The sequence below is a fragment of the Rhipicephalus microplus genome, chromosome 7, assembly GCF_043290135.1.
Source record: "Rhipicephalus microplus isolate Deutch F79 chromosome 7, USDA_Rmic, whole genome shotgun sequence".
Lineage (NCBI taxonomy): Eukaryota > Metazoa > Arthropoda > Arachnida > Ixodida > Ixodidae > Rhipicephalus > Rhipicephalus microplus.
In genome coordinates, this window is record NC_134706.1 from 8,916,534 (window position 1) to 8,933,538 (window position 17,005).

The following is a 17,005-nucleotide window of genomic DNA, read 5'->3' on the forward strand; positions in this document are numbered from 1 at the left end:
AAGAGACCGTTGCTCACGACGTGTCACGTTTTGCTATACGTACTATCGAGTGTGGCGAGACCGCGGGCATCCGGACAATATCCTCCTTTGGAACTAAACCTTGTCGTCTAACCTTGTGGTCTCCATTTTATTTTGTCATCAACGATAGCAGAGTGGCCAGAAGTGAAATTACAGCTAATAAACTGCTTCTTGCTGCAATGGGTAATACAAAGAATTACTGTTTTGAACCGGTAGCTCAGTATTCTAAGTAATTAGATTAAACGAGTAATTGACAGATAATCCCGGCTGCGGCGGCTGCATTTCCGATGGAGGCGGAAATGTTGTAGGCCCGTGTGCTCAGATTTGGGCGCACGTTAAAGAACCCCAGGTGGTCGGAATTTCCGGAGCCCTCCACTACAGCGTCTCTCAAAATCATATGGTGGTTTTTGGGACGTTAAACTTCACAAATCATCATAATGCACAGATAATTACTCTTTTAAATACTAATTATTTTAATAAAAATTCTGGTACGTTCGGTTTCTTTATGGGATGATAATAATAACCGTTGGGGTTTATGTCCCAAAAATACGATGTGATTACGAGCGACGTCTTTGTTGACGACTACGGAGCACACTTTGCTTTTATCAAAAATGGGGCCGGCATGGCCGGGATTCAATCCCGCGACGTGCGGGTCCCCATATTCATAAACCCATAAACAACAGACCACCATGGCGGGTCCCCTCTTTCGTGGCATAAAAACTGATCAACAACGATAACATAATAGTTATTAGGGGCCTCGCGTGCCCCCTCTTCTAAAAAAATGAGTAAGAAGGATAACTGATGAGTGGCGAACCAAAAGCGACGGAAGCCCAACAAAGATCTCTAAGATTCAGGTGCGCCATGCGTGCTGTAATTCAGTGCATTATTCATAAAGTGTCACTAAATCAATCTCAATGTATACCCATTACAATGGAACCCTAACAAGTATTGTAGAGTCGTTTATTCGGGAAGTCGTAGTTTACAAAAATGCAATGTAACGTAAATTTGGGTGTCTCCGAGCTTTAGCGGGGACTCGGGGAAAAAGAGCTCCGCAGTGCATCGCGCTGCAGTTTGTCTCGCCTCGTCTGCATAACTGTGACGTTCGCAGACTTGCGGACCAGCTGTGCGCACCGCGTCAAGCTGAAATCCTGGAACGACGTGAAAGCTGGAAGAGGGACGTGTGCGCGAGATATAGTCAGTGACCGGCCGCTGTAGATGTACGCCACGTTAATATTCATTACCACCAGAGGCACAATAGCTGCAGGCGTAACACATTTCTTGAGCTTTTTTGTTTTTAATACTGCTGTTCTCAGCTGTACATCGTTACGATGCCCTTCTTACTCAATACGCGACACATGCCCTGTAAGGTGGTCTCTCAATTAATTAATGATTAAATCAATTAAATTGCGGGGTCCTGTGTTCATTCGGATGGCACGACTTGAACGCAAAAGCCGTGTTCTTTTTCTTCTTTCTCTCAGTCGATGTCTCTGATCCTGGCTTTCTGCACAACACGGTTTCGCATAGCCTCCGTGATGGCGGGCCCACCTTTCAACAATCGATGACGTTATGTAATGAAGTCACAAACTATTACCATCAGTGGCGTCATAATGCGTGATCACGCGGTGACGATTTTTCGCATCCCTCGCCGGAGGTCGAATTGCGTTTGTGATGGGGCATCCTAAAGCTTTTGAGCTATTTAAATATGAAAGCAAGCAAACAAACAAATAAATATTTCTGTCGCGCATCACTCTGGTTGGCAACGTAAACGCGCGCAGGCTTTCCTAGCGGCGCAAGCAACTTCTCCAATTAGGCTCCTTATCAAGTTGTTCACCATTTCCTGAAGCCAGACATTAGTTTTTTTCCCTTAGTGCAGGGCAGCAAACCAGATGCCCTAGTCTATATGGTTAACCTCCCTGCCTTCCCCTCATTTTATTCTCCCTTTCTCAGTATGAAGCTTCAGAGTGTGGGTGATATTCGTATTAACCCACCACGGTTCTCTATAGTTGTTAAAGCACTCGGCTTCTGGCCCACAGGTCGCGGGATCGAATCCCGGCCGCGGCGGCCAAATTTTCGATGTCGGAGGCAAAAAAAGCTCGACGCCTGTATACTTAGACTTGGTTGCTCGTTCCCCAGATGTGCGAAATTTCCGGAGTCCTCCACTATACGGCTTCTTTCGTAATGATATAGCGGTTTCGGGACGTTAAACCCCAACAATTGTTGCAACTTGGATAAATGCATGAATAGTACACAACATGAAGTCTTCGTACACGGAAGTTTCTACACTGCAAAGCTAAAACAGTATGCGAAGGCCCTCGAATAGAGCCTGGCCCGCCGTGCTGCTTATCGGCTGGCACCAGCTGCCTGTATATAGAAAAACCTGCACGGTTTCAGCGAGATAAAGATTCAATTTCGAGGGTTACACGCAGACATTTGCCCGTGACACTCCACGGGTTGACACTTCTGCGAGACCTCGCACCCCTATCTGTACGACCATGTACTCTACTTTATAATTGAATTTTTTGTTAGTTCACAGCCGCTTGCGCTGCACGAGATGGTTTTATTGATAACGCGGCGAAGCTTACGCAGCGCTGTACACACAGCGTGTTACTGTAATCGTCTACTGCTCTATAAGCTGCCGTGTTTGGAACTTGGATGCCCGCGTATATACTCTGCTCTAGCTTAACTTCGCTGCAAACGTGAGATAAGCTCGCCCGCGCTCTAAACATGAGGACAACTTTCTGTGGCAATTATCGGTCAGATGTGCAGGAACGGAGCTTTCCGTACGACGTCGTCAATAATAATAATAATAATAATAATAATAATAATAATAATAATAATAATAATAATAATAATAATAATAATAATAATAATAATAATAATAGGAATTTTGCGTCGTAAAAAAACACGATATAATTACGAGGGACGCCATAGTGGAGCGCTCGGGAAATTTCGACAATGTGATGATTATTTAACGAGCACCTAAATAACATGACGCATCATCCATCAAAACGCGACCGCCACGGCAGAAATCGAACCCGCAACCTTTGGGTCAGCAGCGCAGCCCCGTAACCGCTATACTATACCGCGGCGGACATCAGTACAACGTTGTAGATCATTCATTCATTGTAACGTATGTGTAACGTATTGTAAAGTATGAGGTATGCAATGTATTGTCGTTGTTTGGCGTAAGTTACTACTTGTGTTGTGGAACATAGTGTAATGTAGTGTTGTAGAACCGGGTGTGTTGTTGCTTTGCATATTGAAGTTTATTGTAGTGTATAGAGCGAAGCGTGATGTTGTTACATAACGAAGTGTATTGTAGCGTGTAAAACAAAGTGTGTTTTTCGTATGATGTACGTCATTACGCCTGTGGTATGCGTGACGTGCCCTTCCGGCTTGGACCACTTAGTGTCCGCAGTATGTATTAGATAAAAAAAATTGAAAATATATATACAAATGCTTTAAAAAACATTCCGCCATTTTCAGACTCACGGGCGAATTCAGGGGGGGGGGGGGAGGAGTTTTCTGTATATATCTCCAGAAAGACCGCATACATCGGTGTTCCCATAAGCTGATCGCGCGGAATGCGGCGCACATGCATGCAGTATACTGTTACGAGGAATATACGTGGACACTAAAGCCACGTACGTAAGCTGCACAAATTGCGACCTTCTTGCGCTTCGATCCGCACGGGGGCCTTGGCACGCTACAGTGGCTTCCTTCCTCCTCGGTTATATACCGAGGGGGGGGTTTCTTTCCTCACTTTTCGGGTTGCGTGGCCAGAAAAGGAAACAGCCTCGGGCTACTTAGCACTGCTTCTGCAGTGCGGCGACAAGCATCACCGGTTTCGTGGCTGCATGGAAGATGAGCACCAAAAATAAGTAAAGAAATAAAACGAAGATACCACGTAGTTGTTTTTTTTTTCTTTCTTTTTACGAAGGCTCCTGGTGTTAAAATGAATCAGGGACAGGGCAGACGTATTGTCCTTGAGAAGTGCTTTGGTGCGTTCGAGTGAAAATATGGTGGCGTCCATTTTGAACTCTGATTGCCACTTGTATGTACGGCTCTCCTTAAAGGAGTACTGACACGACTTAAATATCTTCGGGTTGTTGCTATGAATAAAAACAAGGGCGTCGAGAACCCCGAAAAATTATGTTTTAGTCCTACAGAACACATTGAATATACTTCTGAATTCACAAGTTGCAATCTCGATAGTCGATTCATTTCGTATGTTCTTAATTAAAGAACGCGTAATGGCATAATTAACAATAACAAAATTACGAATTAATTCATCGGGTGAACTGATCGACGGTTCAACTCCAAACCGGCCCCTTATTGACACACCTTTGTTCGAGATCGATACTTGGAACTCACAATTGGTGCCCAGTGATTCGATCTCGGGAGAATTAGCTAGTTCGGTTGACTCAACCAATTCCACGACCACTGCTTGATTTCTTCCAATAAACCTACTGATAGCGGCGTATAGCCAGCGGATAACACGCCCCCCCCCCTCTCTCCCCGAATTCTTTTGCGCACCATGGCATACAAAGCACAAAATAACACTCGACCACATCCGCATGCCCAGCCCACACTTCAGATCATTGTGGTGTCACCCCCCCCTCCCCCCCCCCCCCGAAATAAATTTCTCCCTATGCCCCTCCTTTTAAGACATCGCACTTTTCAGGTAAGACCGAAGCCCAGCCCACACTTCAGATCAATGTGGTGTCACCCACCTCCTTCCCCCAAAAATTTCTCTCTTTGCCCCTGCTTTAAGACATAGCACTTTTCAGTTGATACCGAAGACTTTCTCTCGAAGTTGAACAAGAACTATTGCGGCTTTAGCCTACAAAACATATTAGATTTGTTACCTTGATACTACCCCCCCCCCCCCCCCTCACATTCTTCCCAGCATTAGAGGCCGTTTCCAGGGATACGACTTGGACACCTTCAAAAACAGGCATTGGAAAGCTTTCATACATCAAATGAAACCGGCTTGCGTTGCGCAGGTCAGGGCGAATTGCCGATCGTTGAGGAGAGGACCTCTCTCGCTGAGTGACCGTATAAATAGGCTGATAGATGCGACGAATAACTGCGACAATGTCCCCGTTAACTACGGAGCACTGTGCCAGTCTACAGGCAGTTCAATGCGTGTTTCCGACTGTTTTCTCGGACCCAAACTTTTCACGGGCACAGTTCCTGTCCTTCAATTGACTTTACAGTGCTGGCGCAAGTGTGACTGGCAGTATTATGAAATGACATCACTGCGCAAAGAGAAGAAGAAAAAAAAAAGACTCACTATATAGTCACTTCCCAATTTTTCGCGTATTGCGAGAAGTAATTTTTCGAGTAACTCGGTGTGAACTTCTGGTATGAACTGTTACAGAACTGGTGTGACACATCTACTACCCCTGCGCCTCGGTGTGGTTCGAGTAATTCAGCCTCGGCTATAGCTTTCGGGTGGTTAATTGAGCGACCGCCATGGAAATAAGGCGCTGATCCCGGGTTCAATAATAAGATGCAACGAACTTTCCCTCAAGTATGACGTTTTTTTTTTTTTTTTAACGAGGAAGTCGCACCGTAACTTTCCGCTGTGCTTTCGGGTGTCTGACAGGTTTCGCCTGCATCGCGAAATATTCCAAAGTATTCCTACACCGTGCTTCCAACACAAAACGCTCTGGAATTTCCGTCGACTTTCAGTAGAAGCAGGGGCGCAGCGACATTTCGAGGGAACGATGGGAGAATAGAGGGCAGTCCGACGTCTCTATGTGTATGCATCTATAAATATGTCACGGATATAAACTGAATATTTCAAGGGAGGCTTCCCTACACATTTTTCTCTCCAAGCATATGTTGAGCGGTCATGATGGAATACCAACAGAATAGTCTAACACAACTATTCTTTCGCCACGCTACGGTTCAATGACCGCTAATACAGCAATACCTAAAACTGTCAACGCGAAGCTCCGAACGTTGATGCTCAAAGCGTCAAAATGGTCCCCGCAGGTACTTGAACAGCTTCGAAAAATAAATAAGGTATGCAATATCCTCATTCGAAAAATAACGCAATCGAGTGACTGTTGCTGCTTTCACCCAATCTTCGAGAAATCGTACGTGCTCTGAAGTCCTGAGCTCGCTTGCACATCTTCTGCGGTAACACACGTGCCGATAAGATCGAACTTGTTCACTTATACAACGAACTTCGGTTATAACGAATGCAGCTTCGTAATACTGAGAACCGAATGCACCCCCTTTTACGTAATCCCACTTGACGTTCACAAAACATGCACGTGGCAACTGCGGCTATCGATCGACCAATTACGCGCCGACGCGAAAAACAACGAAAAAGATCGGACACGGCAGGCAAGCGGTGGCTAAGCAAATCCCATCGCCGGGGTGCCGTTTCGGAAAGCACATCCACACCGATGGCATACTAAGTGAAGGAATTCCGAAGGACGCCGCTGCCATCGCAACCGGCTCTCCCGGGGCGCCGATGCGTGCAGTCGAACATGCAATCGAATACGGGGCGAACGCACTCGAAAAGCGAACGTATCAAAAACACAATCGCGGGTTCGCCGTGCCCGAGCTACACCCGAGCAGTGCCACATATTTTTTTGCTGCTTTATTTTGTTTACGTCGAAAGGGGAAAAAACTCGTACGAGAACGTCCTCGCCAACCGGTGCGACGACGAGATTCGTTTTTCTTGCTTTATTGCGCTAATCCTATTTAGACAAAATGGACGATAAGTCAAGGTATTTGCGTACGCTACGCTATCACGTTGACAACCGCGGCATTACAACCACGAAGTCACGATCGCTCGTGTTACCACATTTTTTGACACCGCACAGAGCGATACGAGAAACACGGCGCACTAGCTAGAACGAGTGCGGGAAAAAAAAGGAAAAAAAAAATGTGCTCTCGTGTTCAGCAACCACTACGCGGCCCGAGACAGTAATTGTCAAATAAGACATCGCCACAAGGGACAACTTTGCCGTGCGTTGCGTTATGACCAAACCGTTGTCCCAAACGCAGTTGCCTGTTCGCGCGGTAGAAATATAAACCAGCTGTCACTCTGGTTTCACTTCAGCGTACAGCGGGCTGCGTATCGGGCACTGACATCCGCACGCCGATCCACGATAGACATTCGCGGAGCAGCTCGCACAACAAACAGGCAAATGCTGTTTCTCCGAAAGTGAAAAAAAACCAGCCCCACGGGCGAAGTGACCTGTTAGACGAAGCCGGAAAAGTGCCGTGTCCGAGTTAGGCCTACGGGCGTCGTCGGGTAAGACCCAGATGCGCGTGCAGCATGTGGTCGACCGCGAAATCGAGAAAACGGTTCGATCGACTCACCCGTCTCGTACCAATCCTGCGTTTCGTCGGCCGTCGAACTCGTGCTCGGAGCTCGCGAACGGGCGTCGCCGCTCTCGGGACCGTCCTTGTCGGATTTCATGATCGCATCCAGAGGCGAAAGCGGCTCACGGGTATCGGAAGGAAAACAGCGCGCCTTCTTTCAGCGGCTGCAGTGTTGCGGCAGTGCTCGCTCGAGCGACCAACGGCGGACGGTGCAGGATGAATTTCGACAGCCTTTCGTCGCTGCGGCCTGCCACTCGAATTGGCATATTGGCCGCCCAAGGCGATTCCGGCTTCACACGAAACAAAAGAACGGCATAACTGGGGCGAATACGGCCGCCAAACACACAATCACATTCGCGAGCAGACGGTTGCTACAATTTCTGATGCGTTTTGTTTTTGGTTTCTTTCTGAGCACATTGTTGCCGAACGCTTATCAATAGCACGCTAAGTGAACAAAAAAAACATTACTTTTTTTATTTTACTACAACTACGCAAGCATACTCTTTTAACTTAGTTTATTTTTATACGCGTATATTTAGTGCGCAATAGAGTAGTTTTTTTGTAAAGCTAAAAAAAACAAGTCTTGAGGATTTTGTTTTAATGTACTAAAACAAACTAAGATGCCACAAACATGTTTTTACACAAATTTTAAATTCAGTGCGAATTTTTTTTATTAGTACAACCAAATAATACATTGCAAAAAAACTTATTTTAGCGTTTGCTTTAGTGCTTGTAAGGGAGCGCTACAATCGGTTGCGTTCAATCCCACAGTGCTTTGCGAAGTTTTGTTGTCCGCCATTGTTGCAAAAACATTTTTTGTATTTGCGCTTCACAAGTGTGGGTAAAAGCAGCGATTTTGCGGACCGCGGCGGTGGATCCCTTCTCGAACGAGCAAGCCGCACATATCCATCGTTAACTATGGCCGACAAGATCGACATGTCCTTGGACGACATCATCAAGATGAACCGCAGCCAATTCCGGACCACTCGAGGCCGTGGCAGAGGCCGCGGTCGAGGCGCCGGCGGCGTCGCTGGACGCGGCGGGGCACGTGGATTTGGAGGAGCCGTTCGAAGGGGCACACTCAGAGGACGCGCCCGTCAACAGCCCTATGCAAGGGTGAGCAAGCGACCAGCGTTCCTTACAAATATCAATCTACGAGTATATCAGTCCGCATCGCCCCGGCGCGCCAATGTGCTCGTGTGCGTAGGCCTTTGTCAGCGAACCTATTTCAAGCTGCTTCGGTGGCAAGTTTTGCGCGCTGACTAATGTTGAGCTAGCTGGTTTTAAGATGCTGCGGCGCGACCCCCGTTTGCGTAGTCGTTGCGTGTGCTCTAAACGTGTTCCGTTTTGTGGCTGCTCATCTTTTGGCCGCCCAGTGCGCGCGCGGTGGGCTTTTTTCTCCGTGCGTCACGTCGGCGTTGCGGTGCGGTGGCGCTACTCGTATTCATGGCGCGTAAGAAGAATCGCCCTGTAGTTTCTAAGATTATGTGTTATGTTGTGTGTTGATAATTTAGTCCACGGGAGCGTGCCATCACAGTTGTTTTCTGTAGAGTGTAGTGGCGCGGGCGCAGTGTAAACAGCTTCATCGAACACGCTTTATTTGGGCGTGTAGACGACAGCGCAACAAAAAATGGAGGTCAAACGCCGTGCAAACCATAATCAATTTTGCCAGTCTCTTAGGAAGTTAGTTTACGTTGTTACGTCGATTTAGCATTATGTTACAGAATTCCTTCTCAAATTATGCAGAAAAGTTCAAATTTTTAAGACTTTAATATACATCAAGTGAATCTATACTCTCCAATCCTAAACACATCCAAGTGTTCATTTTACACACACTGGAAAGCAGAGAGCGATTGTCGTCATTCATTTTGAAAATGGTTTTATTTGCACTTGGGAGGGCTGATATTGGACAAACACATCCACTTTTGTCAGTAAGTCTACCTAATCCTTCTGACAAAAGCAGCAGCAACCTTATTGAAGGCATGTAAGGTTTGGTCTGTCACCATAGAAACATTGATATATGCATCCTACGTGAACTTTATTGGTCATCTAGGTGCTGCGAACGAGAGCAATACTAGTTTTTTGGTAATCAGGCAAGTTCAACAAGTGTCGGCAAAGATATTTGGTATGGGCAATGCTCCATAGTCATTCATGTTGGATTTTTGTTGCACGTTGCGAACTAGTCTGGCTGGTAACTTCAAAGAAACTCCCTTTTAACGACATCTTGGTGTCTGCAATGGGCACATTGCCATACGTTGTTGTGGAACACTTGCCGTCGGGGTTACAAGTGCCACTGACTAACACTTATAGGTTTGCAAACACATAAATACCAGATGAAAGTCGTAGCTCGGTTATCAGGGCATCTGGCACGTTGTTGCAGGTCTGGTGCCTGCTAGCAGCAAGTTGTCTTTTTGCGCACATTGATTTCTTCTCATTCTTTCGATAATTAATATGATGCAGTTTAGAGTACGAATACCCTGCTTGTCTTGATTGTATGTTTGTTTTCACTTTGATGTTGTGACATTTATATCACAATTAAAATACCTTTAGAAAGAGTACAAATAACACCCCTTGTGCCTTCCTTGGCTTCATTGACTGTAGGCTATCATTGTCCTCAGCATGCATTCCTGTGAAATAGCCTTTACATGGGTGCAGTAGTTGTGGGAAGTAAGTGTGCTGGTTAATGAGCCATGCTTTTCGTGGCCATTTGCAGAGCTTCACACAAGCCAAAGAGCTTCCAGACCGGTGGCAACACGACATGTATGACGGAGTGGGCGGCCGACGTGCCGTGACTGGCGGCCTCGGAGGTGCTGGCATGGGCCCCTCCAAGCTGCTAGTCTCCAATCTGGACTACGGGGTGTCCGACGCTGACATCAAGGTGTGAATGTGCATTTCTCGAATTCATCGCTACCCTGTGTGTGCAGTCACTTGAGCAAATCACGATTTATGGGAAAATTAAAGTGTGTTTTTAAGGGCAGTGACAGAGTGCACTGATGCTTGCGCAAAATGAGAAAGAAGCTTTCTTACCCACACAAATGATGACTTTATTACGATTACTTCACCTTTTGCACAGTCAGACTCGCTGAGCAAAAGTTATAACACAGTGCCCCAAAACTGAACAGTAACAAGAGCAAACATTAAATTGGTTTAAGGAATACCAGTTACTGAAATAGCGTTTACTGCTCTGCCATGCAGTGGTGGCACCAGTGTGAGCTCAGATGACATGTTGCAACTCATATTGGGTGCGGTTGTACACAAGAACATAATTATTATCATGACTTTTCACAATACTCTGAAAGACCTATCAAATATTGACTGTGAGCGGGCCCACTCTGCATCCTAATACGGCGCAGTGTTGATCGATACTTGACCAGCATGGCTACCCTTGAGCACATCGGTTGATTTACTCTTAATGCTTTGCAAAAGGCTTTTCATGTCATTGTATTCAACCACAATGTGTTACTGCATTGATGCACACAGTATTGGTCGCCATGCTGATTATGGATTGACACTTGCAGGAGTTGTTCGCTGAGTTTGGACCTCTGAGGAAGGCGGCTGTGCATTACGACCGTTCGGGCCGTTCGCTGGGCACTGCAGATGTTGTCTTCGAACGACGCACAGACGCCGTTCGGGCAATGAAGCAGTACAACGGCGTGCCACTCGATGGTAAGTGAGACTGCGTGTTGTTTGTTGATCACTAACACAGATGTGTGCTACATAGTCTTCAACGTAAATCATTTCATTGAAAATCTTGTCACTTACAATATGAACCTGGTGCTCTCTTGCGAACGGGAATGATACACTCTGTGTGTTCAGTGGGTGCGACTCATGGTGTTGGTATCCTGACCCCAAGATCAGTCCTGACTATTGTTGTGGCCAATTAAATAACTTCAGGTGGCCAATATTAATTTTAGTACAGAGTACCTTTTAATAAAATAATGGTTCTCACATGTAATACTTTAGACGTTGCACTTTCCATTGAGGATGTTTAGTCTTGAGAGCATGCTGTACATCAACCAAGCCTTTCCGGCATACACTGCTGATGGCTTGATTGGCATTGTTAAGGCTTTTTGTATTGCTATGCCTGAGTAAGGCTTACGCGAGTCCGTGTGAGCTGTAGCAGTGGTTTCCTGGCATCGATTTGCGTTGTGAAGACGGTGGTGGTGTTTTTAATGTTTCGGTGTGTGTTTCAATGCAGGCCGACCCATGAACATCCAGCTGGTCACTTCAGCAGTCGGTGCCGCTGCACTCTCTCCGGCGTCACGGCTCGGCTATGCAGCCACAGGAGGCGGTGGAGCAGCTTCACAGCGTCCTCGTGGAGGTTTCCGGTACGTGTATCGTTGCATTGTCCCGAAGTTAGGCATGTTGGTGTGCATGTTTGATTGGATACACAGTTACTTTGTAATGTCAAGCACCATGGTGAAGACTATTGCAAGAATAATAAAGGGAAATTAGACATCCACCTGTTTGTGGCATGAAGCCATGTGGAAATCCATACTGATTTCCCACGGGCCACGGTGGGCTCTGCCTAAGGCTCATTTGCATTACTTGTGTCCATGTGCTTCGAGTTGTCGATGTATTCGCCTTTAAGCTTCCAATCGGTAGAGCGCCCCCTAAAAGACGTTGGTCCTGGTTCAAACTAAGAGGCTTTTCTTTCCAAGAAATCTGTATGGATTTCCTTGTGGCTTCGTGCCACAAACCGGTGGTTGTGTAACTTGCATTAATCGCAAGAATGATTTTACGGTGACATTTGTTTGGGAAAGATAACAATAAAAGTTTCCTGGTATGTTCGCTCCTCAAATGATCGTGTGTCACCGACCCTTAATTCAGACTTGACTGGAATCGCCAAAAAGCTTGAATAATAAAGCCCAAATGATAGAAAGACTTTCTCAGTTTGCAAGTGTAGTCACGTTCACGCAAACAAGCTTAGCTTAGCCCGTGCCTGACCATCATTACTTTGATACCAGGTCATTGTTAGTGCATGCAGTCATCCAGTTTCTGACCATTTTTACATTGAAATGACACCATTGTTGGTGGATGTAGTATATCTGCAGTTGATGGCTGTGTGGCAGCAGGAGTGGCATTGTTCGTATCGTTACACATGGCTACATTCCAACTGCCGATCTGGCTGACAATCTCCTTTTCGTGCAACTTTATACGTAAAGAATAATTGGTGCTTTCTTTGCCATTGCAAAAGTCTCGTAACTGCTATGGCTGGGCTATTTTGTTCAACATTATTCGATAAGATTGTGTGGCAGCAGATGAGGGCTTGCACTCTAACACTAGGAGAGCAGGGCTCTAGTGTAGCAAGTGATTAGGCCTGGTTCAAGCAAAAAAAATGTCGGGATCACTTGGTCAGCTTCCCATAGCATTGCGCATGAGCCTGAATTATCAATTGTGGTAATGTATTACATAAGTAGTAGGAGTGGTATTCCTGCAAAAGCATCCTGAGAAATGGCTAATTAATGGTAGGTGACTAGCTTCAGCACTTGACATCGCAGGCTTCCATAGGTGGAGCACAGTAACCAGTTTGATGCAGGCGTCTCTCGTGCACTGCTGATCGCGATCAGGGCCCATCTGAATTGGGCTAGATTAGGCTCGATCTGAATCGGGCACTGCTCAATCACAATCAGACACGATTGGGATCAAGACTGTTGCGATCTGCCTGCCAGATTGCAGTTTGAGAGGTCTGTTTTAATGTCAATCCGGGTCGGGTTAAACCTAGTTGCAGCGACGACTGTAAATCGCATGCAAGAAATCCGGTCTGAATTTGCCCTAGTCGTGATCCGAAGTGTCCGTGTGACACGGGTATCAAAATGGCACCTAGTTATTTGTTTGTAATGTTGCATTGTACCTGCACTACTGTTAACTGGGTCAAAGTGGTGCAGACGAATCGAGATGACCTATTTTTAATTTTAAACCCATTCTCAACTGCATTCCATTTTGCAGGGGTCGTGGCAGGGGCAGAGGCGGCCGAGGGGGCAACGTCCAACGCAAGGTTCCGACCGCGGAAGAACTTGACGCAGAGCTCGACGCATACGTAAACAAGATGGAGTAGAGAGGCACCCTTCCTCGAAGCACATCCCGATCCTTGCGTCATGACGACCATTTCGTGTGCTTAGTCGAAGAGCTGGACTTTCATCTTTTTGTTTTGCGGCTCACTCATCGTGCAAGGAGTTTAATAGCATTCTTTGAAAAGGCAGCATGACGAGTGACTGAAGTGCAGTTGTGTAGTTGCCGTGGAGACACATCATCGCCTCCGTTAGGCAGAATTGCGCTTTGTTTACTTCTCGTGCTCCCAGCGAGTTAGATGGCGACCCACCAATCCTGGACTTCAGAGATGAAAAGTGACTGCCTACAGTGGCAGTTTTTGTTTGTTTGTTTTATGTAAAGAAAAACAAAGCTTGTTCTATTTCATAACTTCATGTGTATCACCTCATAGTGTCATTAATCTGAAGCAGCCATCAATGGACACTTCTCATTGATCATGTGTGCAGTATAGTGTGGGGGAATTCTTGAAGCTGTGCACGCACAACAATGAATTTTTACCTTTTGAAGTTCATTAGACCTCGTTTCCTCTGTGAGCCTTCAAGGAATAAATTTTTTTTTCTGAAGATTACAAGCTTTGCACATTCTTCCAACAGCTAAATATAGTGCAATAAACTAGGCTAGTGCAAATAGAAAGTTCTGGGTTCGCAGCGAATATTGATTTGATCAAATAATTTTTAATAGAATATACAACACATTATAAAAAGACGTGTATATTTTTCATGACCCAACTAACCTGCACCATAATTCTTAAGTTTTGGAACAAAGTATGTTCCAAATGTCATTCTTTTTGGTTCAAAAGAAGTGGAAGCAACTCGGAACTGTACTAGGATTTGACTTTCGATAGAATTCGAGTGATGACCTACAAGATGTAAAGTTTAAATATTCACTGTAATCGGCACATATAAACCGTTATAACAAGCCTTTAAACCTATAATGTCTGGGTAATAATCCATTTAACTTGGATATGGGGCTTTGCAGCAGTGCAGATTTGTCAACGCCGTTGCAGGGAGCCAACGTACAAAATACACCCATTCGAACATTTGAAATGCTTTGAAATCTTCATGTAGGGCTTTGTAGCAGTCCGGATTTCTGGATACCACCTTTACGGGGAGCTAACATACATAATAATTTACATCCATTTGAATATTTCAAATGCTTTGAAATTTACAATAATTTAAATCAAAAGTGAATTCGAATATTTGTGCAAGTTTATAACTTATTGTTTTGTTTGCAATGCAACCAAACCAAGCCATAAAAAGTGCAAGTATAGGAAATGGAAGTCTGAATATCATACAGGTTTAGATGTATGCATACACTGCATGAGAAAAATATTCAGAGCAGTGGGATTCTACTCGGTTGCTATATTCCATTTCTGGAGGCAGAAAGTACCGGAAGGGACATTTTTGCAACTGTTGACACTGGTAGTTCTGCAAGAGTAGAATAAGTAAGTACCGTAGTGTGCGGAATGCACAATCGTCACATTCTTTAGAGGTCCAGTCAACAGGCTCCGACTTTTTCTTTACACCCACAAACAAGCTCGGTAATTCGTAGAGTAGACCGCAGCAATCACGTTTTCTCATTATTACAGAAAAGTGCGCCGCGCAGAGCCTCCAGTTCAAAAAACAATTCCTGCGCTTTTTTCCTATGCCTGACCAATGCACCTTGCATGCGCATTGACAACTCGGCAACGTGACGCAGCACGCGGCTCGTCGATTGGTCTAAACCAGGTCTCAACTAACAATAGCGAAGTCGACGACAGTTTCTGTTCCAACCCACAGCTACGACAGAGCTACTATTCAATCGTACGAGTTGCGAAAGTCCCTATAGGCTCCACGCATCAAAATCTGGACACTTCGCTGACCCAGTTTCTGGGAGTGAGCAGATTGTCGCACTACCTATTGATCAGCACACCCACTAACAGGCGCATTAATTGTGTTTTGTGCTGCTGCTCCGAGATGGCACAACAGTCTGCTCCCAAAAAAATTGAACTTCAAAAAAATCGAGCCAACTTCATGTCCGGGTTGTGGAACGCAGTTTTACTGCAAATCGTCGGCTGCAAATTGAGTGACTGGGCTGCGGAGAAGCATTGGTACCGGATAAACAGTAAACAACCAGGCATCGCAGCGAGCAGAAGTGCGTTGCGACTGATCGAGTTTGCCAATGACATCAATCACCGATGTCGCATTGCCAAAGTGGGTGCAGTCACGACAGCGAGCCACAACCCCTCCCTCTGAAAAAGAAGGGTGGCGAGGCCGCGCAAAAATTTGAAACCAGCTGAACGCAATGTGTTCTAGCCCCTGTACCTTCCTTATTATTGCACGTATTCACAAAATTCTTGCGGCAGCATGTTCACGAAGTAAAAGTGCACATATTTCTCATTACAACAATTTTTGGACCTTGGGGGGGTTTTTTACTGGCCCTTTAAAGTACGAAGACATAATTATTGCATTGTGTCTAGCTGCTGGAAATTTGGTTCGCGGTGGTTACTTGCCGACTTTTTCCCGAGTCTATTGGAGCGTGGTTTTTGGTAAACTCATTGCGCACAAGTACAAACAATAGTGCTATGCGAAGCATCGCTAGCGCCGTGCTGACAGAAGTGGGAGAGACTGCCAGCAAGAAGCATGTCCGCTAACGCAAACTTTGGAAAATTGGTCGTTGTTCGTCTTGCATTGAAATTGACGTTGCAAGGTTTATTTTGAAATGACCATGAAGGGCGACAGTATCGCCTTTGGTGGCATAGAATGTGATGTGTCAAGTAATCGGCCGGTGTTACATCATTGATACATTCGTTATTGGTTCGCGAATGACTGACAGCACAGCAGTGAGGCTACTGCAAGAGCACAGCGCAACCCAAGTGCGGAGTTTTCCAGCGTATGCTGGCTTCAACGCGCATGCTGGCTTGGCTGTAGGTTCTTGATTCATACAAACACGTTGAAAGTCTTCTCAACGTGTCTTGTGTAATTATTTAAAGCACAGTCTAATATTTAAGGGGAGACGTGGGTCCTCAAATGAAGTTTGTTAATTTTGGAGGGAATTAAATGATATTTAACAGTGTTGTTCAGTTTTTTCTGCTGATTTCAAATATGTAACTATATTTTGTATAGCTGCATTAGAACAAAAGATACAAAGATTTTAATACAGAAATTAGGTCGATTTCTTACGAGGCTTTTCAAAAACTTCGCTTGGTGAAAATCAAAAACTAAGTATATGACGAGAATGCCAGAGAGTTCCTCTAACCGGTGATGCTAATTTTATTGTTCTCAGCCCAATTATAATGCAAGAAAAACATATGTATAGTTGATTGCTAAATTTGCGCTAATTTTCATTTATAATCGGTGGCAACTAGAATTTAACACACAACTTTAGAAATAAATGAATAGCATCACCGGCTAGATCCATTCAGCATGAACATTTCGATATCAAACTTTTTGCTTGTACTCAGGAAAAACATGCGAAAATGTTCCGTAAGGACGTGTGCGATGGTCAAAAAAACAAAGCTGAGAAAAATGGATCTGAAATTTCGGTTCACCATAACTTTTATTAGCTTAGAAATCTGGCAATATAAATTGCATCACCATGTAGCCCT

At 45.3% G+C, this 17,005-nt stretch overlaps 2 protein-coding genes across 3 annotated transcripts in view; one reads left to right on the top strand and one right to left on the bottom strand.

The window, feature by feature from the left end:
- LOC119180258 (cerebellar degeneration-related protein 2) overlaps positions 1–7,761 on the bottom strand; it is a 149,609-nt gene extending 141,848 nt beyond the window's left edge. For both annotated transcript variants that reach the window (XM_037431407.2, XM_075868620.1), the window contains exon 1: positions 7,366–7,761. In XM_037431407.2, the coding sequence (XP_037287304.2) occupies positions 7,366–7,465 (100 nt within the window). In that variant the 5' untranslated portion in view covers positions 7,466–7,761. The remainder of the gene's footprint in view (positions 1–7,365) is intronic.
- A 381-nt stretch (positions 7,762–8,142) lies between these two features.
- Positions 8,143–13,990, top strand: LOC119179648 (aly/REF export factor 2). The gene is made up of 5 exons (XM_037430765.2): positions 8,143–8,484; positions 10,082–10,246; positions 10,887–11,034; positions 11,567–11,696; positions 13,318–13,990. The coding sequence occupies exons 1-5, from the start codon at positions 8,287–8,289 to the stop codon at positions 13,424–13,426; spliced, it is 750 nt and encodes a 249-aa protein (XP_037286662.2). The 5' UTR covers positions 8,143–8,286; the 3' UTR covers positions 13,427–13,990.
- Positions 13,991–17,005: the final 3,015 nt, after the last annotated feature.

What these genes read in the sequence shown, in the direction of transcription:
- LOC119179648 (XM_037430765.2), top strand. Translation starts at nt 8,287, where the DNA reads ATGGCCGACAAGATCGACATGTCCTTGGACGACATCATCAAGATGAAC. An exon ending in CAACGGCGTGCCACTCGATG is followed by an intron (nt 11,035 to 11,566) that starts GTAAGTGAGACT and finishes GTTTCAATGCAG; the next exon opens with GCCGACCCATGAACATCCAG. An exon ending in CGTCCTCGTGGAGGTTTCCG is followed by an intron (nt 11,697 to 13,317) that starts GTACGTGTATCG and finishes TCCATTTTGCAG; the next exon opens with GGGTCGTGGCAGGGGCAGAG.